This window comes from Microcaecilia unicolor, chromosome 3 (assembly GCF_901765095.1).
Source record: "Microcaecilia unicolor chromosome 3, aMicUni1.1, whole genome shotgun sequence".
NCBI lineage: Eukaryota > Metazoa > Chordata > Amphibia > Gymnophiona > Siphonopidae > Microcaecilia > Microcaecilia unicolor.
The window spans coordinates 180,330,639-180,348,539 of NC_044033.1; the positions used below are offsets into that span (position 1 = coordinate 180,330,639).

General features: G+C 44.1%; 1 protein-coding gene across 1 annotated transcript in view; it reads left to right on the plus strand.

Moving 5' to 3' along the window:
• The first annotated feature begins 2,862 nt into the window (after positions 1-2,862).
• TAC3 (tachykinin precursor 3) overlaps positions 2,863-17,901 on the plus strand; it is a 50,058-nt gene continuing 35,019 nt past the window's right edge. Inside the window, exons 1-2 of the mRNA XM_030195226.1 lie at positions 2,863-2,891; positions 4,636-4,759. Of these exons, the coding sequence (XP_030051086.1) occupies positions 4,649-4,759 (111 nt within the window). The 5' untranslated portion in view covers positions 2,863-2,891; positions 4,636-4,648. The remainder of the gene's footprint in view (positions 2,892-4,635; positions 4,760-17,901) is intronic.

Consider the following 17,901-nt stretch of genomic DNA (forward strand, 5'->3'; position numbering starts at 1 on the left):
CAGTCAGGTATCAGTACCCCATTACGCTGGATGTCGCACGCGTTCGTGGGCCTGCTGATGTTTTTCAGCACCATATATAGAATTCACCCCAGGGGATGCTGCACCTACATTTATGTGCACAAGTTCCAATTAAATCTAACTAGTGGAGTGGAGGAGTGGCCTAGTGGTTAGAGCACTGGTCTTGCAAGTTCAAATCCCACTGCTACTCCTTGTGATCTTGGGCAAGTCACTTAACCCTCCATTGCCTCAGGTACAAACTTAGATTGTGAGCCCTCCTGGGACAGAGAAATATCCAGTGCACCTGAATGTAACTCACCTTGAGCTATTACTGAAAAAGGTGTGAGCAAAATCTAAATAAATAAATAGTGCTAATGATTGCTTGTTAAAAAGCCAATTATTGGCACTAAATAGCTCATTATTCAATTAAATTGCAGGCAAACGTTTTGGCAACTTTTATAGAATTAGGGGGTTAATGACCACATATTTGGAGCCTAACTTTAGCTGACTTTTCCTGAATTTACCCCTATATGCAAACTACTTACCTTCTTATTTGAAGTTTTAGTGAAAATTCCATTAGCTCCAGATGTCTTACTGCTGTTCACCTGTCTGATATCTTTCCTGACCTAAAGGTTGGGAGGATTATGAGGTTGCCTCTGACTGGGTGTTAACAGGATGAAGTTGAGAAAACTCATCTTGATAACAAGAGAATCAAGTGAAAAGGTGTTTCAAATGCTCCTTCTGAGTATTGACAGCCATCTTTTTATCTTTTGTTAGATCTCTTCCTTTCTTACATCTCAAGAATGGTGATCCCCAAGTGCTTGGACCATAAATGTTTTTGATGGCACTACAAAACAGTTTGAAATGAAGATTTTGCTTTAATTGAATTAATTACTGGACCCAATTTTACTGAGATAGTTGCTGGACTACAAAACAGTGGCCATTATTCATTTGAAAGGAGTAGACTGTGTTTAGAGCTGTGGGCTGAGAACCAGGGAAACCAGGGTTCAAATCCTACCGCAGTTCCTTGTGATCTTGGGCAAGTCACTTAACCCTTCATTGTCTCAGGTATAACCTTAAGGGTGAGCCCTCTGGGGTCAGGAAAATACTTACTGTACCTAAATGTAACTTGCCATGAGCTACTACTGAAAAGGAACGAGCTAAATCCAAAATCACTTCCCTAATTTCAATGAGATATTGGGTCCCTTTTACCTTGCCCTCCCACCATCTATTTGTTATATTTGCAGGTCCTGCTGTGCTACTTTGCCCTGGCTTATTGGTGATTCAGCTATTTTATGAGTTTGTTCGTAATAGCAAGCCAGCTCCATGGAGCTGGCATTTTTTTCCTATTTGCTCATCAAGAAGAGAATATAGCCACTTCTTTGCTCCTTGAACTGTCCTTCTTCTGCTTACTGACTCTTAATCATGGTAATGATCTCATTGTTGCAACATCTGAATTCTCAGGTCACAATTAAGTTACAGAGCTTTGAGTGTTTACTGTTAAAGTTGTCCATTAAGACCTTGGCTTTCCAAGTACTAAAAATGATTGGGTACCTTTGCTGATGTTGAATATAGTAACCTATGTGACTTTGTGTAAGTCTATGTGTTTTGAAAATGAACCTTTTAATGTGATTCTCATCCAGGGAAGAACACATGAGCTAGACTATAGGTAGGGCATCTTTACTACTTCCCTTCCTATATAGAGTAAACAGAGAGGACACTGAAAGGGATCCTACAGTCACAATTACAGCTGCCAAATTATACTCTTGCCTCTTACATGACTTTCTTGTAAGAGCTGCCTTCAGATCATTTCACGAGTAGGGTCGTACAGACCTCACAGTTTTGCTCCCATCATCACGAAAAGGCTTAATGAATGTGTTGGAAAATGGTTTCCTGAGATCCCCGGTGTGTGGCTTCTTTTATTTGTGGACAAGCTGTTGCACACCATCTTCCACACAACTTCTCGACAATACAGGATTTTGATCCAAATAGCCGTGAGATCTTATTCCACTGTAGCCTCCATCCACTTTTGTAGCCATTGAGAAGCAGATCTCTGCTTCTGGCTGCTTCACTGATGAGGTTGGGGGATATACTGTCTGTTACAGGGGTCACCTACACCAGACTTGTCACAGCATCATCAAATGATATGTGTGGATTTTCAGGAGGAAAAAACATTCTGGTGGTGTTGCTGTTACATGTCAGAAATACAACTGCTTATTTAAGATAACCTTTTACTGAAGCTCTTCCCACTACCCACCACCTATGGACATCCTGGGGAGCAGTACAACTATGACTTTTGCCATTCCTTGCACTGTGGTGTCCAACAGGGAACTGCAGTGATGCACACAGGTGATTTTTAAAGAGCTCATGGGATATTTCAAGACATAATAATGCAAATGATTGATAGATAAAAATTTATTTGTGCATTTTTTGAAATGAAGAAAGAGATTGTATGTGTTTGTGTGTGAATGTGCATATCCTGGGTTCAGTTCTCTTTATCTATTCATATAAATTCCCTCTCCTCCACCCCCTCCTCAGAATTCATTGTTGACGTTATCCTTGAGGAGTCTATTAGTCCTCATTAACCTGTAAGAGTGTCAGAAGGGGGGAATTAGGCAGAGTTTAAGAGTGAAATTGAGAGGCTGCTTATTGTAATTAAGCTCCAGTGCTCATTCTTTGCAGGAGCTGGAAGCAAGAGGCTGGGACAGAGACTGTGAGTGAGTGAGTGGCAGGCGTAAGTCTTTGCAAGGACCTCTTCTTCAGTATTTAAGGAGGCAAAGAGATCTCCACACATTCCAGTCGGGCAGAGCAGCAGCTACCGCATCTGAAGCCACAGCTCCACAAAGACAGGCTGACTGACCACAGGTGGCCTCCTTAAGGTTTTTATTTCAAAGGTCAATCTCTCTCTCTCTCTCTCTCTCTCTCTCTCTCTCTCTCTTTCTGTTTGTTTCTTTAAACTGTGCCTTGTTGTGGGGGAGGGAATGAGTTTGGGGACATCCTTGGTTTTCCATTTTTGTATTTAAAAAAGTAAATTTACATTGATCAACAGAAATGATGTGCCTTTACAGATGAAAGTGAAATGAGGTAGTATTTCAAAATGTTAAAAAATATTTTTTATATATGTACACTTTGGTAATATTTCAGAAATCTGCTCTTCAGTTTCAAAATTTTGGAAGATCAGTTTGTAGACCAGAGTGAGAGGAAAAGAGAAGTGAAAATATGAAATCCAGAGAGAGAAAGAAACAAACAAAAGAAAAGAGAAAACAGCAAAGAAACAAAATGTAGAGAGAGAATTTGCAGAAGAAAGACTGAAAGGGAAAAGAACAGCAAAAAAGGAAACATTAAAGAAGAAACAATAAGAGTATAACAGAGAGCTAGAAAAAGTACACAAGAAAAGACAGGAAAACAGAGGAAACAAAAAGGATTTTTCCATTATGTTCTAACTGCATTCAGATTAGCAGCTAGCACCCGAAAGAGGCAAAAACCAAGGACAATAGAATACTTTTAAAATGTAAAATATAAAATGAATATGGATCTATACTTTAGTTTTCCAAAACTCCTTTACATACATACACATCTGTTACAAGGTTAAAAAGTGAGTTGTTCCACCGGGAGCTGCCCTGCATGCATTCATGGCTTTATTTTATTTTTCTTATGCTACATTGATTAACATTCTGTTTCATACTCCTCTTTATTAATTCAGGCAAATAGTTATTGCCTTGCACATGAGCGATTCGAGGAGCATGAATAGCAAAATGAGTTATGAACTGAACCTAAGCAACCTCTTTTAACTCATTTTCAACTTTCCCTGTATGGATTTTAATGGTATTGATTTCAGGCATATCAGGAAAAATAAAAGTAAAAAACAGAAAATAAAAAGGAGTAACAGAAATATGAAAGCTGGAAAGATTATGATGCCAGAAAGAACTAATGCCACAGGGAAACAGCAAGGAGCAATAGACAATGAGGTTGAGAGGAAGAAAAGATAGGAAATGAAAGAAATTCAAAAATAAAAAAAGAAAATAAAAAAAAGGAAGAAATACAGAGGTGAAAGAGAAAGGAGAAAACACTGAAAAGGAAGAAATACAGAGAGGACAGAGAAAAAACATGGAAAGGGTCAAAGGAAAATTAAAGGTCTTTAAAGAAAGATGCAACAACAGGAGAGGAGGGAGGAAAAACAGAGAAAGGGGTATCAAAAAGGATATAAATGCAAAGAAGTGAAGGCAAGATTGAAAAAAGAAAGATGCAAAGAAAGAAGAGAATGTTTTTTCTATTATTTTATGCAATAGAAAAGAGTGACTGCAGGAAGCTAAAAAGAGATGAATATTTACAAGTATTAACAAACAGGGAGAATGAGAGAAGTTTTAACTTATAGAAGAAGACTTGATTGTAAATTCAGATTCTGAGGACAAAGCACAAAAAAATAAAAAGCTGAGAGCCCATTAGAGCACCTCACTCTGCAATCTCAGGAGAAAGCTGCAGGCTCTGCTGCGAGTGCAGGACCATGGAAAGCCTGTTCTCCTCTTGGCAGATCATGTTTAGGAGTCACCACTCCATTCCCCTTCTCCTTGGCAGAGAGAAAATGTAAGTTAATTGGATGTCTGCTGAACTTTCCCTTTGTTCCTCTCTCTCTCTCAGCCCGCAAAGGAAGATGCGCAGTTCCCTTCTCCTGCTAACTATCCTCTTCCTAATGGTGGTGGAAACATGTCAGGCGTACTGCGAGGAGACTCAGGAATCAGAGGCCAGGAGAGCACAGCCAAAGGTACAAAGAGGGAATCCTCAGAGGAATAGAGATGGGGACCTGCAGGAGAAAAGAGCTCCAATAGGTGACTTTATTAAGAGTTTCCTGGCTCTTCCATAAACTCTTGGTACTGAGCAAGAAGCCCAATGTTACCTTTATAGGCCAAAGTTCCAACAACTAGCTCTAGGTTCAGGTTTTATGGGGGCTTTTTACTAGGAAAACAGAGGAATGAACCTTCAAACGATTATTTAATAAAACTAACATAAAAGGGTAAGGGCCCAAGGATTTTATATACTGCCTTTCTGTGGTACAACTAAAGCAGTTTACATATATTATACGCAGGTACTTTTTCTGTCCCTAGTGGGCTCATAGTCCAAGTTTTTGTCCCTGGGGCAAGAGAGGGTTGAATGATTTACCCAGGGTCACAAGGAGCTGTAGTGACAATCAAATCCAGTTTCCAGGCTCTCAGGGCAATGCAGTAACCATTAGGTTACTCCTCCACTCCAGCATGTGGTTGTTGTGTTAGTCTACTTGGATATGCAGAAGTTACAGTCAACCAATACATTGCGGGTGAAACCGTTCTACTGGACTAACTTAATACACCTGCGACTAGACTCGAGAAAAATGTCAGGAAGTATTTTTTCACGGAGAGAGTGGTGGATACTTGGAATGCCTTCCTGTGGGAGGTGGTGGAGGTGAAAACAGTAACGGAATTCAAAAATGCGTGGGATAAACACAAAGGAATCATGTTCAGAAGGAATGGATCCACAGAAGCTTAGCAGAGATTGGGTAGCAACACCGGGTAATTGGGAAGCAAAGCTAGTGCTGGGCAGACTTCTACGGTTTGTGCCCTGAAAATGTCAAGGACAAATCAAGGTCAGGTATACATATAAAGTAGCACATACAAGTTTATCTTGTTGGACAGACTGGATGGACCATACAGGTCTTTATCTGCCGTCCTTTACTATATGTTACTAGACAGTGCAGATACTGTGTACTAGTTAACCCCAGTGCAACTGCTTTTATTCTTCACTGAGCTAATGAAGAGAGGATAACTCATCAAAGCTTGTCGCAGGTCTGTTAAGTTAGTTCAGTAGAAAGGTATAATCTATAACTTGTTTCACTCTTATTTCTAAATTAAATGAATGTGAAATGCCACCACCCAATCTATCAGAACAACAAAAACAACTTTAGCTTCATTTCAACTGTTCCACTGCATACTTTTTCATGGACTAGGGTATATATCAGTGATCTCAGATCTCTTGTTGGTTCGATATATTTTTAAAATTAAATCTAAATATTCCAACTCAGTTTTCCCATAGAGCTGCAGCCACTGTACTGGTAAGAGTCCTATCCCAATATTCAGCAGCACTGTCTGCATAGAGGCTTCAATCACTTTCACAGGCTGCAGGGTGGAAAAAAGGGCACAGCATGGGCATGCCTCCTACTCTAGTTGATGATATGAAGCCACTATCTGTAGAGCTATGTCGATGGATTTAGGCCTGCAAAAATGCTGTCCTCACTTAGGGGGCCTTTTACTAAGCTGTGTTAACATTTTTAGCTTGCGGTAGAAATCAGCTGGCGATAAATGCCAAGACGTCCATTATATTTCTATGGGCGTTTCGACGTTTACTGCCAGTTAATTTCTACCGTGAGCTAAAAATGTTACCATGGCTTAGTAAAAAAAACCCCTAAACCACATAGCTTTACTTTTAGATAATGACTATAGTTTAAAGTCCTCTTTACTACATTAAGCAGTCTGTTACGGAAGACACTTCATCCCTTCTTTGATGGACATCGTCTCTGCTCAGTAGCTCTTGTAAAATGATCCCATGGTCTTGGAAACGGAAGTGCTCTTGTTGGCACCATCCACACAGCCACACATTCAGCTCCGGGATGCAAGCTTCCCTCATTTGGCCTTTGCCCTCAACAAGAAGGATCAATGAGAACACCGCCTGGGAACCTAACTGCTTCACCCTCTGTCCCAGAGCCATAAAGTCATGTTTGATATGTTCGGTAGGATACATAACAGTATCATTTGTGTCAACATAGATAAGCAGCATAGGATAGTGGTCAGTAGATTTAATGAGTCTTGGCAAACTGTAGAGCCAGTGGCGATTACCGCTGTTCATGTATTTTGAGCACTGCTCTCTACCCAGACAGTGGCACTGAATTTAGAGAATAGATTTAAATGCCGTGGCCAGCACTAAAAAAAAAGTTCATGGTTTTTTAATATTAACCAATGCATAGATCTTACAAGGGGAGAAATAAGAATATAAGGGGACAACCTCGGGTGTAGAACAAAACAAAATGGCAGTACAATTTGGAGCAGCTGGAGTAACCCTGGGGGACACATGCATTAGTTGTGGTTGGGGCAGATCTCTAGCTGGATGCAAAATTGGGACAGAAGGCAAAAGAAAGGGAATTAGAAAATGCAGAAAGAAAGATGAACTTGTTCAAACAAGTTTATGCTAGACTGTACCTGCTGTACACTGCCTTGGGTGAATGCCTTCATAAAGGTGGTTAATAAATCCCAATAAATAAATAAATAAATATGTGGAGGGTAATTCTATAAAGGGGCAGTTATTTTTAAGCATCAAGAATGCATCTACTTGGTGCCTATTTTATAAAGAAAAGTAGGCACACACTTTTCTTTATAGAATACTAATAGATTTAATATGCTACCTTTCTGTGGGTACAACCAAAGCAGTTTATATTTTTTACATGCAGGTACTTTCTTTGTCCCTAGAGGGCTCACAACCTATGTTTTATACATAGATCCCTGGAGGGCTGAATGACTTGCCCAGGGTTACAATGAACTGCAGTGGGAATTGAACCCAGTTCCCCAAACCACCGCAACAACCATTAGGCTACTCCTCCACTTGTAGCATAACAGATCAAACATGCACATATATTTAAGGCATGATCATTCAGGGCCACCGAGAAACAGAGCTGGGCCTGCAGCAGGGCTGCCACAGCTGCCGCCCCCTCTACTCGGGCTGCCGTCCCTGCCCCTGCTCCTTCCTCAGTCTGTCACTCTCCTGCTCCTGTGTGCCGGCAACTGGGTTATGGGGTTAAAGCAATCACCTGGGTCCTAACACACAGGAGCAGGAGAACAGACCAAGGGAGCAGAACCTTATGCCTGCCTCCAGAAGCCTTGCCGGTGCCAGGCCCCCCTTGGAGGCCGGGCCCGGGGGAATCTTGCCCCCCTGCTGCCTCCCTCTAGGCGGCCCTGCTGTCACTTATAACAGCCATGGAGCTGGTATAAATAGATTATTAAGGAATGTGTGCAGATGATAATATTTTGTAATGCACACATGGAAATGTATGCCCTGTCCATGCCCCACCAAACTCTTCCCATGTAAATTTCCACTTGCCAAGGACTTGCCATCAAACACTGGTGTGTGCAGAATACCATGCAGCCAGAAAATGATCATTTAGAAGCAAATGTGGCATTTATGTGCATTCTTGCCACTAAACCACACTCTTATTGATTTCCAATTCCATGCATGGTGAAGACATGGTTTACTATGCAAAAATCATTCTAAATTAGTAGAAAAACTCCATAAGCAGGTGCACAGGCTGTCAACTGCTTTGAGAGACTTCAGGAGGGCTAATTGACTTTTCTTATGCCAGTAGCTTCTATGTTTAGCAGGAGGCGAATGTAAAAAGAAAAATAAAAGATTCCACCAAGAGATGGCAAGAGACATTCAAGAGAGACAGAGACAGATTCTCCACCTCTGCCTATGGTTAAGTGGTTCAATCTTTCTCATGGAAGTGTGACAGGATGACAGAAATGTAAATGAGAGCAGGAGCTAGGAGTTACTTTACAAAAAATCTCAAAGCTCTACAGTACATCAGTCACTGTTCAAAGGAGTGGGTGCAGCACAGCAAGGCAGGTACAGAGAAACATATACAGGTGCACAAGAAGAGGGTTCATACAGGGCCGGGGGGGGGGGGGGGGGGGGGGATAGCTCCAGATGCCTAGGGGAACGCCTGCAGGTGCAGTGGAAGAAGGCAAGTACAGGGGAATGTGCAGGTGCAGTGAATGAGGGCAGGTACAAGGGGACATTTGCAGGTGTAGTGGGAGATCGCAGGTGCAAATTCAGCAGAGGAGGTCAGGTACAGAGGAACACATGCAGGTGCAGAAGGGGAGGTCAGGTACAGGAAAGCATCTGCAGGTGCAGCAGAGGAGGTCAGGTTCAGGGGAAACCATGCAGGTGCATAGTCCAGGATGTGCAGATATAGCAGAGGAGGGTAAATTCAGGGGCACATCTGCATGTTCTGGAGAGAGGGCAGGTAGAGGGAAGCACATGCAAGTGCAGTGAAGGAAAGCAGCAGGTATTTAATTAATCTCTGGTTTCCCACCTTTCATTTAACCCTGAAACTAGATTACAATCCTAATCATGGACACAAATAAATACATAAGAAACTAGATTACAATCCTAATCATGGACACACATAAATACATAACCATTCAATCAATGCCTATTAAAATAATAAGATTGTTCCCCCTCCTGCACCCTCTGTTCCCAAATGCAACAGACATTTGTCAATTTACCTAATCTTCCTTTCTCTTTCTTTTCCTGTATTGGAAGTGGACTAATACGGCAATCATGATATTTATCCAGCAGGGGCGTAGCCAGACGTGCATTTTGGGGGGCCCAAAGATGGACTGGGCAGGCAGGTATTCTCTCTCTCCCCTCCCCCACTCTGCCACCGCAACATTGAGGCATACCTTTGCTAACGGGGACGCCAAGCTCTGTCAGCCAAAGAGGTCTCCTCCGTGAGTCTCATCTGTGCTGTCAGAGCAGCGCTCAAATCGGCAGCACACTTCAGCCATCAACATGAATGTTGGCACTCCTGCGCATGCCCAGTTCAGTTGCTGAACTGAGCATGCGTGAGAGAGCTGGCATCGGAGGCCGAAGCGCACCCTGACTTAAGTGATGCTTGGACAGCACATGCGGGAGTCGCAGAGGAGACCGCTTCGGCTTGCGGAGCTTGGCCTCCTCGCCAGCCGTTAAAGCAGAGAGGGCCTGAACCAAAGGTTCAGGATCAGCAAGGCACACTGTGCTCTGCTTTAGGCAGCCTTTTCTCCTATTTTGTGCCAATGAGATACATGCTTGGTCAATCACTTAGGTTTCAACACTACAAAATCCAGAGAGGTGAATACAACATATAACATTTATTGGGGGGGGGGGGGGGGGGGGGGGGGGGGGTTCCCCACAAATAGTGTTTGCAGAATAGTATTTTGAGCCTGGTATGAGATTTGTGATGATCTATGGCTGATCTTTACTCCTTGGCATCTCTATTTATGGATACCACAACTCCATTTCAGAACTTCATGTCCACTCCCTATAAGTTACTGCCTAAACAAGGTTGGCTCTGTGGTGCCCTGCAGAAAGGGAGAGGGTTGGGTTGGTGGAGGACCATGCTGGGGTTCAGTTTTGCCCTTGCTCGGTGCTCCCAGTGGCACCCCTTGTCTTTATGTCACTACTCTTGAAAGATAAATTCTACTCTTTGGATCCCAGAATTTGCTGTGAATCAGACCGTCTTCTTTATACCTGGAGATCCCTTCCCCTGCTGATTTGCATGCACAGCCAAGCACTCCCTTCTCTTTTTTTAAAATGCAATTTTATGTTCCTGGCATACTTGACCATATGCAAAAAATAAAAATAAAAAAAGAATATCTTCTGTTTCATCTTTCTTTTATAGTCTGCATCTGCAGCTACATCTGTACATTACTTTATTCTCGATGTTCCAGGGTCTATAATTGCCGTCATTTCAAACTTGACTAACAGCCCCCTGTGTAGCATTGGATTTTGCCAGGCTTTTTCCCTTTCTCACAGCTGCTTAGATTCCTTCTGCTTGTCTGAACTGATGCTCTTAAGGTCTCTTATCATGTCCCATCCCAGTTTCCTTTATTGGTATCTGGTTTTCTCTCTCTCTCTCTCTCTCTCAATCACCTTTTAATTGAACCAGTAAAAGAATAATTGACTTTTCTAAGGATAGTCAGTGGGGAGGACAGTTACAGATGTGCTTGTGAGTAGAATATACTTCTATCAAGAACTGGTTCCTCATGCAAGAACATTTATGGGATTTTGGCAAAAGCTCTTATGAGTAGAATTGAAAATTAAGAAAACATGTCGATATTAGTGGGCATGCCTGTCTGCCAGTATACTACTACTACTTAACATTTCTAAAGTGCTACCAGGGTTACGCAGTGCTGTACAATTTAACAAAGAAGGACAGTCCCTGTTCAAAGGAGCTTACAATCTAAAGGACAAAAAGTGCAGTCAATCAAATTGGAGCAGTCTAGATTTCCTGAATGGAGGTATAATGGTTAGGTGCCGAAAGCGACATTGAAGAGGTGGGCTTTGAGCAAGGATTTGAAGATGGGCAGGGAGGGGGCTTGGCGTATGGGCTCAGGGAGTTTATAGGGTGAGGCGAGGCAGAAAGGTCGGAGCCTGGAGTTGGCGGTGGTGGAGAAGGGTACTGAAAGGATGGATTTGTCCTGTGAGTGAGGTTACGGGTAGGAACATAAGGGAAGATGAGGGTAGAGAGGTATTGAGGGGCTGCAGATCGAGTGCATTTGTAGGTTAGTAGCAGAAGCTTGAACTGTATGCAGTACCTGATCGGGAGCCAGTGAAGTGACTTGAGGAGAGGGGTGATATGAGCGTATCGGTCTAGGCGGAAGATAAGACGCACAGCAGAGTTCTGAACGGATTGAAGGGGGGGGATAGATGGTTAAGTGGGAGGCCAGTGAAGAGTAGGTTTCAGTAGTCAAGGCGAGAGGTAATGAGAGAGTGGATGAGAGTTCGGGTGGTGTGCTCAGAGAGGAAAGGGCGAATTTTGCTGATGTTATAGAGAAAGAAGCAACAGGTCTTGGCTGTCTGCTGGATATGCGCAGAGAAGGAGAGGGAGGAGTCGAAGATGACTCCGAGGTTGCGGGCAGATGAGACGGGGAGGATGAGGGTGTTATCGACTGAAATAGAGAGTAGAGGGAGAGGATACAAATATAGATACACTGAATTTCTACAGGTGCACGTGGACACAGTTACAGGTGCATTGAGGTTCATATACAGGTCATGCTTATGCAGACACAGAGGTGTATAGAAACACACACACAAATATTCATTACAGAGACAGAAAAGAAGAGTGAAGTAATCAAATCTGCACATGATACAAATTATTCAAAGTCATTAAAACAGATTTGCGAAAGGATCTGTTGAGACTAGAATAAATTCAATTGCAGATGAAATTTAAAGTGGACTAGTGCAAGTGATGCACATAGGGAAAAATAATCCCAACTACAGATACAAAATCCTGGGTTCTAAGTTAGGAGTCACCACCCAAGAAAATCATCTTAGGGGCCCTTTTACTAAAGGGTTGGCGTGTGGCAAGGGGTTAGCTGCACGGCAAACTGTAACTACTGCAGGCCTAATACGGACACTGGCGCGAGTTCTGCCCCCAGTGTGTGCCATTTGCAGCACTACAGGGAAAGGGAAAATGGGACTTGATATACTGCCTTACTGAGGTTTTTGCAACTACATTCAAAGCGGTTTACATATCTACCCCAACTTGACATTTCGTCCTTTAGATTGTAAGCTCTTCCGAGCAGGGACCATCCTTAATTGTTAATTTGTACAGCGCTGCGTAACCCTAGTAGCGCTCTAGAAATGTTAAGTAGTAGTAGTAGTAGTATTCAGGTACTTATTTTGTACCTGGGACAATGGAGGGTTAAGTGACTTTCCCAGATTCACAAGGAGCTGCAGTGGGAATTAAACTCAGTTCCTCAGGATCAAACTCCACTGCACTAACCACTAGGCTACTCCTCCACTCTAAAATCAGGTCTGATTTTCTAGTGCAGGGGTTACCCAGCGGTAATCAGGCAGTACTGTGCGCTGCCTGGTTAGCATGGGAGCCCTTACTCCCACCTCAATGGATAGTGGTAAGTGCTCTCTCCCCCCCCCCCCCCCCCCCCCCCCCCGAAATGGCTGCGTGACAAGTGAGAACTTACCACATGGCGATTTCTTTTTTGGGGCCTTGTCACCCACTGCGGTAAAAGGGGTCCTGGTGCATGGCAAAAGCAGCCGCTAGCGCAGTGCCCCTTTTACCGCAGCTTAGTAAAAGGGCCCCTTAGAGTCCATGTGAGTGAACTATTGTAATTTTCAGCTACTAAACAAGCAAATAGAATTATATGAAAAGAAATGGAGAAGAAAAGTGAGAATATCATTATGCATCTGAATAGGTCCCCGGTGCGACTGTACCTTGAGTGCAGTCCTGGTCACGCCATCTCAAAAAGAATATAGTGCAACTAGAAAAGGTTCAGAAAAGGAAGACAAAAATGATAATGGGAATGGAGCACTTTACATATGAAAAGAAGCTGAATGACTGCAAAGCGCTCTGCTGCTTAATAGGAGTATGAAGGGTGGTGTATCAAATAATTAAACTAAAGTAAACAAATAAAAAACCGTGGTATGGGGTGTAATGGTTAGCAGGAACGGCAGCTTAATCTTTCAAACATAGAAACATGTCCCCCCCCCCCCCCCCTCCCACACACACACACACACACACACACACTCTCTCACTCCCTAATAAATGGGGCCCTCTGTGACTGACTGCAGAGAGGAGAGAACTGGCAAGGAGGAAATGGTTAGCTCCTCCTGCTGACTGGAAGACAATGCACAGGGGGTGGAGAAAAAGACAGACATCTTTGGCTAATGATGGCTTGTTCCTTCCCTTCCCTCTTGGCTGGGTAAATAAGCAAAATTTCAGTCTGGTGATTGAAAGGATCCTGAAAGAACCCTGGTGGATGGCTGTTGAGACAAAACAATCACTGGAACTACAATGGTGAGATTACACACACAGAAACACAGAACATAACATTAGAAAAGACCTCTCCCCAGGGATGACTCAAGGGGTTACGCTGCCCTGAGCCAACTTTTGCTTTGGTGGCCCCATCTTCGGCTAATCGTGTGATGTGAATTATACAGATTTCAGGACTCCTACCACAAGAATGGCCCCACACTGGACGAAGTCTGGTGTTGTGACTCTGGTATTGTTGGTTAAATGCTACCGCTCACTCAGTTTTTGCACTTAAATGTATTCCACATATTTAGATACCAGAGATCGTCCCCCCTCCTTCATAAACAAGCACTTTCTCAGCTTCAGCTGCTCTACCATGTTCTGCCTCCCTATATCTGTGCATGTGCAGACTTTAAACCCTCCCACCTGATCTCTTCTTACTGTTGGGGTGAGTCCTACCTGCAGCAGCTCCCAGAGAGCTCCAACCACAGTCAATCAGTGTTGCCAGGTGGGCGGTTTTACCACCCAATTGGGCGGTTTTCCGAGACCCGCCGCGGGAAATTTTTGCCCGCGGCAGGTCGCGGTTTTTGGGGCTTCTTTTTTTTCTTTTCTGCGGTTTTTTCGGCCTGGGCGGGGCCGATGATGGCGGGGGCGGGGTTGATGACGGCGGGGGCGGGGGTGATGACGCGGGGGTGGGGGTGTCAGGGGCGGGGTTTGAGTTTGGGTGGGTTTTGGGCTGTTTTTAGGCTGGATTGGGTGGGAAAAAAATTTTCCTCCTGGCAACCCTGCAGTCAATAGGAAGAGAGCAAGAAATGCAAGGTTATTAGTCAGCTCCTGAAGTGGAAATTCAAACCCATCTCCAACTGGCCACTGAATTCCTCTTTTGACTTCTTATTATATTCCAGCCCCAGCCAGTTTCAGACATCTACTAAATTATCATCATAACTTAATGCCATTCTAAAGTACATTTTTAATGTAAATCATAAAGAATATAATGATTCATTCATATGGAACATTCCCAGACAACCAATAAAACTTCCCCAATAACAAATGTAAAAGAAGAAATAGAATGTTTCACTTTATACAATTCAACACTTAAAAAAAAAATTTCTGGTGTCATATCAGTGACAGCAACACAAACTCTCCACTTTCTTGGTCACAGACATTGTGTGATGCAATACAAACATGTCCAAGCAGACTGCTGGAAGCTTTCCACAATCATGCCAGCAGGGCCGTGCCTAGGGTCTCTGGCGCCCCCCTGCAGACTATCAGTTGGCGCCCCCCCCCCTGCAGACTATCAGTTGGCGGTGGCGCCCCCCCCCTCCCCCCCCCCCGTGAAAATGATCGCTCACCACTTGCCACACTGACAGGAATTGTCAGCAATATTCTTAGAAACAAATTGCCATACATTGCAAAATAAGATAGCAGATGTAAATTCTCAAAGTGGACATATTCCAAACACTAAAATGAAAATAAAATGATTTTTTTCTACCTTTGTTGTCTGGTGACTTTCTTTTTCTGATCATGCTGACCCAGTATCTGATTCTGCTGCTATCTGTCCTCTTAACTCTGTTTCCAGGGCTTCCTTTCCATTTATTTCTTTCCTTTCCTCCTTTCTTCTTCATTTCTGGTCCTCAGCTTCTGCCTATTTTCTTCATCCATGTGCAGTTTTTCTCTTCTGTTCCTTTTCCCTCATTTCATCTCCTTCATCTCTCTTCCCTCCCCTCTATGTCCAGCAATTTCTCCTCTCTCCCTGAGCCCTGCCCTCCCATCCATGCTCCTCTGTCCCCTCCATTCATTCCTATCCAGCAATTTCTCCTCTCTCCCTGAGCCCTGCCCTCCCATCCATGCTCCTCTGTCTCCCTCCATTAATCCCTATCCAGCAATTCCCCTCTCTCCATGAGCCCTGCCCTCCCATCCATGCTCCTCTGTCCCCTCCATTCATCCCTATTCAGCAATTCCCCTCTCTCCATGAGCCCTGCCCTCCCATCCATGCTCCTCTGTCCCCTCCATTCATCCCTATTCAGCAATTCCCCTCTCTCCCTGAGCCCTGCCCCTCCCATCCATGCTCCTCTGTCCCCCTCCATTAATCCCTATCTAGCAATTCCCTTATCTCCCTTCCATGACCCCCCCTCGCATCCATGCTCCTCTCTCCCCTGCCCTCCCGCTCCCATTGTTCAACTGCCTGCCCTCTTCTCCCCCCCAACATCACTTTTCTTTTTTTTTCTTTTTAAATTTACCTCCGTGGCGGTCCAGCAGCGCAGCGTCATGAAGGAGACGGCGCTCCCGACGTCTCTAGCCTTCCTTTCGCTGTGTTCTGCCTTCTTCTGACGTCAAGGAAATGACATCAGAAGAAGGCGGAACACAGCCATCATTTTAAAGTCAATTACTTTGTTTTTTACAACATAGTTGCTGGATCTTAAGTACTACTAGAACTGGAAATATGACTGTTATACTTATGTTATACTTATGTCACAATCCATTTATTACTCATCAGCTTATCTTCCTTTCCTCATGCCTTAGCCTCCCCTCCTTCCTCCCTGATTCTAGCTTGTTCTCTTCCCCCCCCCCCCCCCCAACACACAGAAATTTCCTTGCCTTCTTTTTCCTATCTTCCTCTCTGCCTTTGTGTTCCATCAGCTCTTATTTTCCTTTCCTGCCCTTACTCTCCCCTCCTCCTTCGTTCCTCCCTGATTCTAGCTTGTCCCCCCCCCCCCCCCCCCAGAAATTTCCTGCCTTATCTTTCTTTTCTTCCCCAGCTGGCCTGGTTGGTTCCAGTTCCCGCCCCAATCTGCAGCCTCAAATGTAACTTCACTTTCTTTATCGATAAGTGTAGGCCAGCGCCAGCCATTACAAAACCGTTCTTACCGATGAATGATGTCCACAGTTCACCAGTCTCTGTCTGACTCAAAAACGAAAAACGAAAAACAAAATGCGGGCAGCAGGCGCAGCAGCTGATCATCCAATGATCCAAGGGCGCCGGCTCTCCTCTCTCCCAGAGTCCCAGCACTACGCCAGTGGCAGTCTCCAACGTGGCGTCGGCGTCGTCGGCAAACACACTCGTCCTTCGGAGTCGGACTGCCTGCGAGGCTCCAGGCGCGATGACGTCACGCTGTGCGTCACGCTGGGGCGGTGCTAAGCCTAAACTAGAACGAGCGCAGGCTGCAGCGCACGGGAAGGCAGCAGCCAGAGCCAGCAAGCGCATGCGCATATAGGCGCCAACGCGACTCGAGAGGTTTGTGTTTTTTAATTTTATTAAATACGGCGGCAGTGGCGACGGCGGCGCCCTTGAAGGTGAGGCGCCCCCCTGCCGTGCTTACCCCGCTTACCGGGTTAGCACGGCCCTGCATGCCAGCACCAATCCTAAAACTCAAAACTACACTAACCCTACATATGAGGAGTCAGCACTGCAAATATTCTAGGACACCAGTACACATCCAGTTGGAAAATGAAGATAAGCTGGACTGCTACAGATTCCTACACAGAACATATGTTAACAGAATCCCTCACATGCAAAACAGAGACCATCATTAGTAAAGAATAAGAAGCTGCAAATTAGAAATGAAAATACAGAAAAAAAATGAAACAGAAACCCCCAAGTACCTAGACACTGTGAGCACTGGAACAATGAAAAAAGAAACAAATTTCTTTTTTGGTACAAAATAAATACTCATTTTCAGAGCTGATATGCTGATATAAAACAATTTTATGGTACATTCATTGTCTGATCATTTTATTTTTCCAGCTGGGTTTGTCTTGGTCTCTCTGTACTTCTTCTTGTTAGTTTTCTCCTAAGTCTTTTTCCAGGATCTCATTTCCATTCCTATTATCTTCACTCTTCATCTTCCCTTCTTATCCTACATCTATCTTTGACATTGATCCTTCTGTTTTATCTCTCCCCCTCCCCCCCCCCCCCCATTTCTTTCATCTGTCTTTTTATCTACATATAGCTAGATTTCATTTCTTCTTATCTGCTTTCCGTCTACAGTTTCCCTCTTTTCACCTTTCAGCTACTTACCAACTTTCCTTTGTCTTCTCATTCTCCACCTGACTCATTCTTTCCTCAGTTTCTTTGTCCAGTTTCTAGTCCCACATTTCCACCCTCTGTATTCATCCCCTCATCTCATCTGCCTTCTGCCTCTCATCAGCTCGACAGGCCCAGAGACTTTCCTGATATTCATCCTTTTCTACCACTAGTCCCTTTTTATGTCTTACACCCTATCCAGTCTTCCATTCCCCCGTTTTCCTCCCTTATTTCCACCTTCTGTCACCTTCTTCAGAGACCCTTCCTTTGCCTTTCACCCTCTCCATAGCACTCTGTCCCTTTCAACTGCCTCCCAACCCCCTCCACTTCA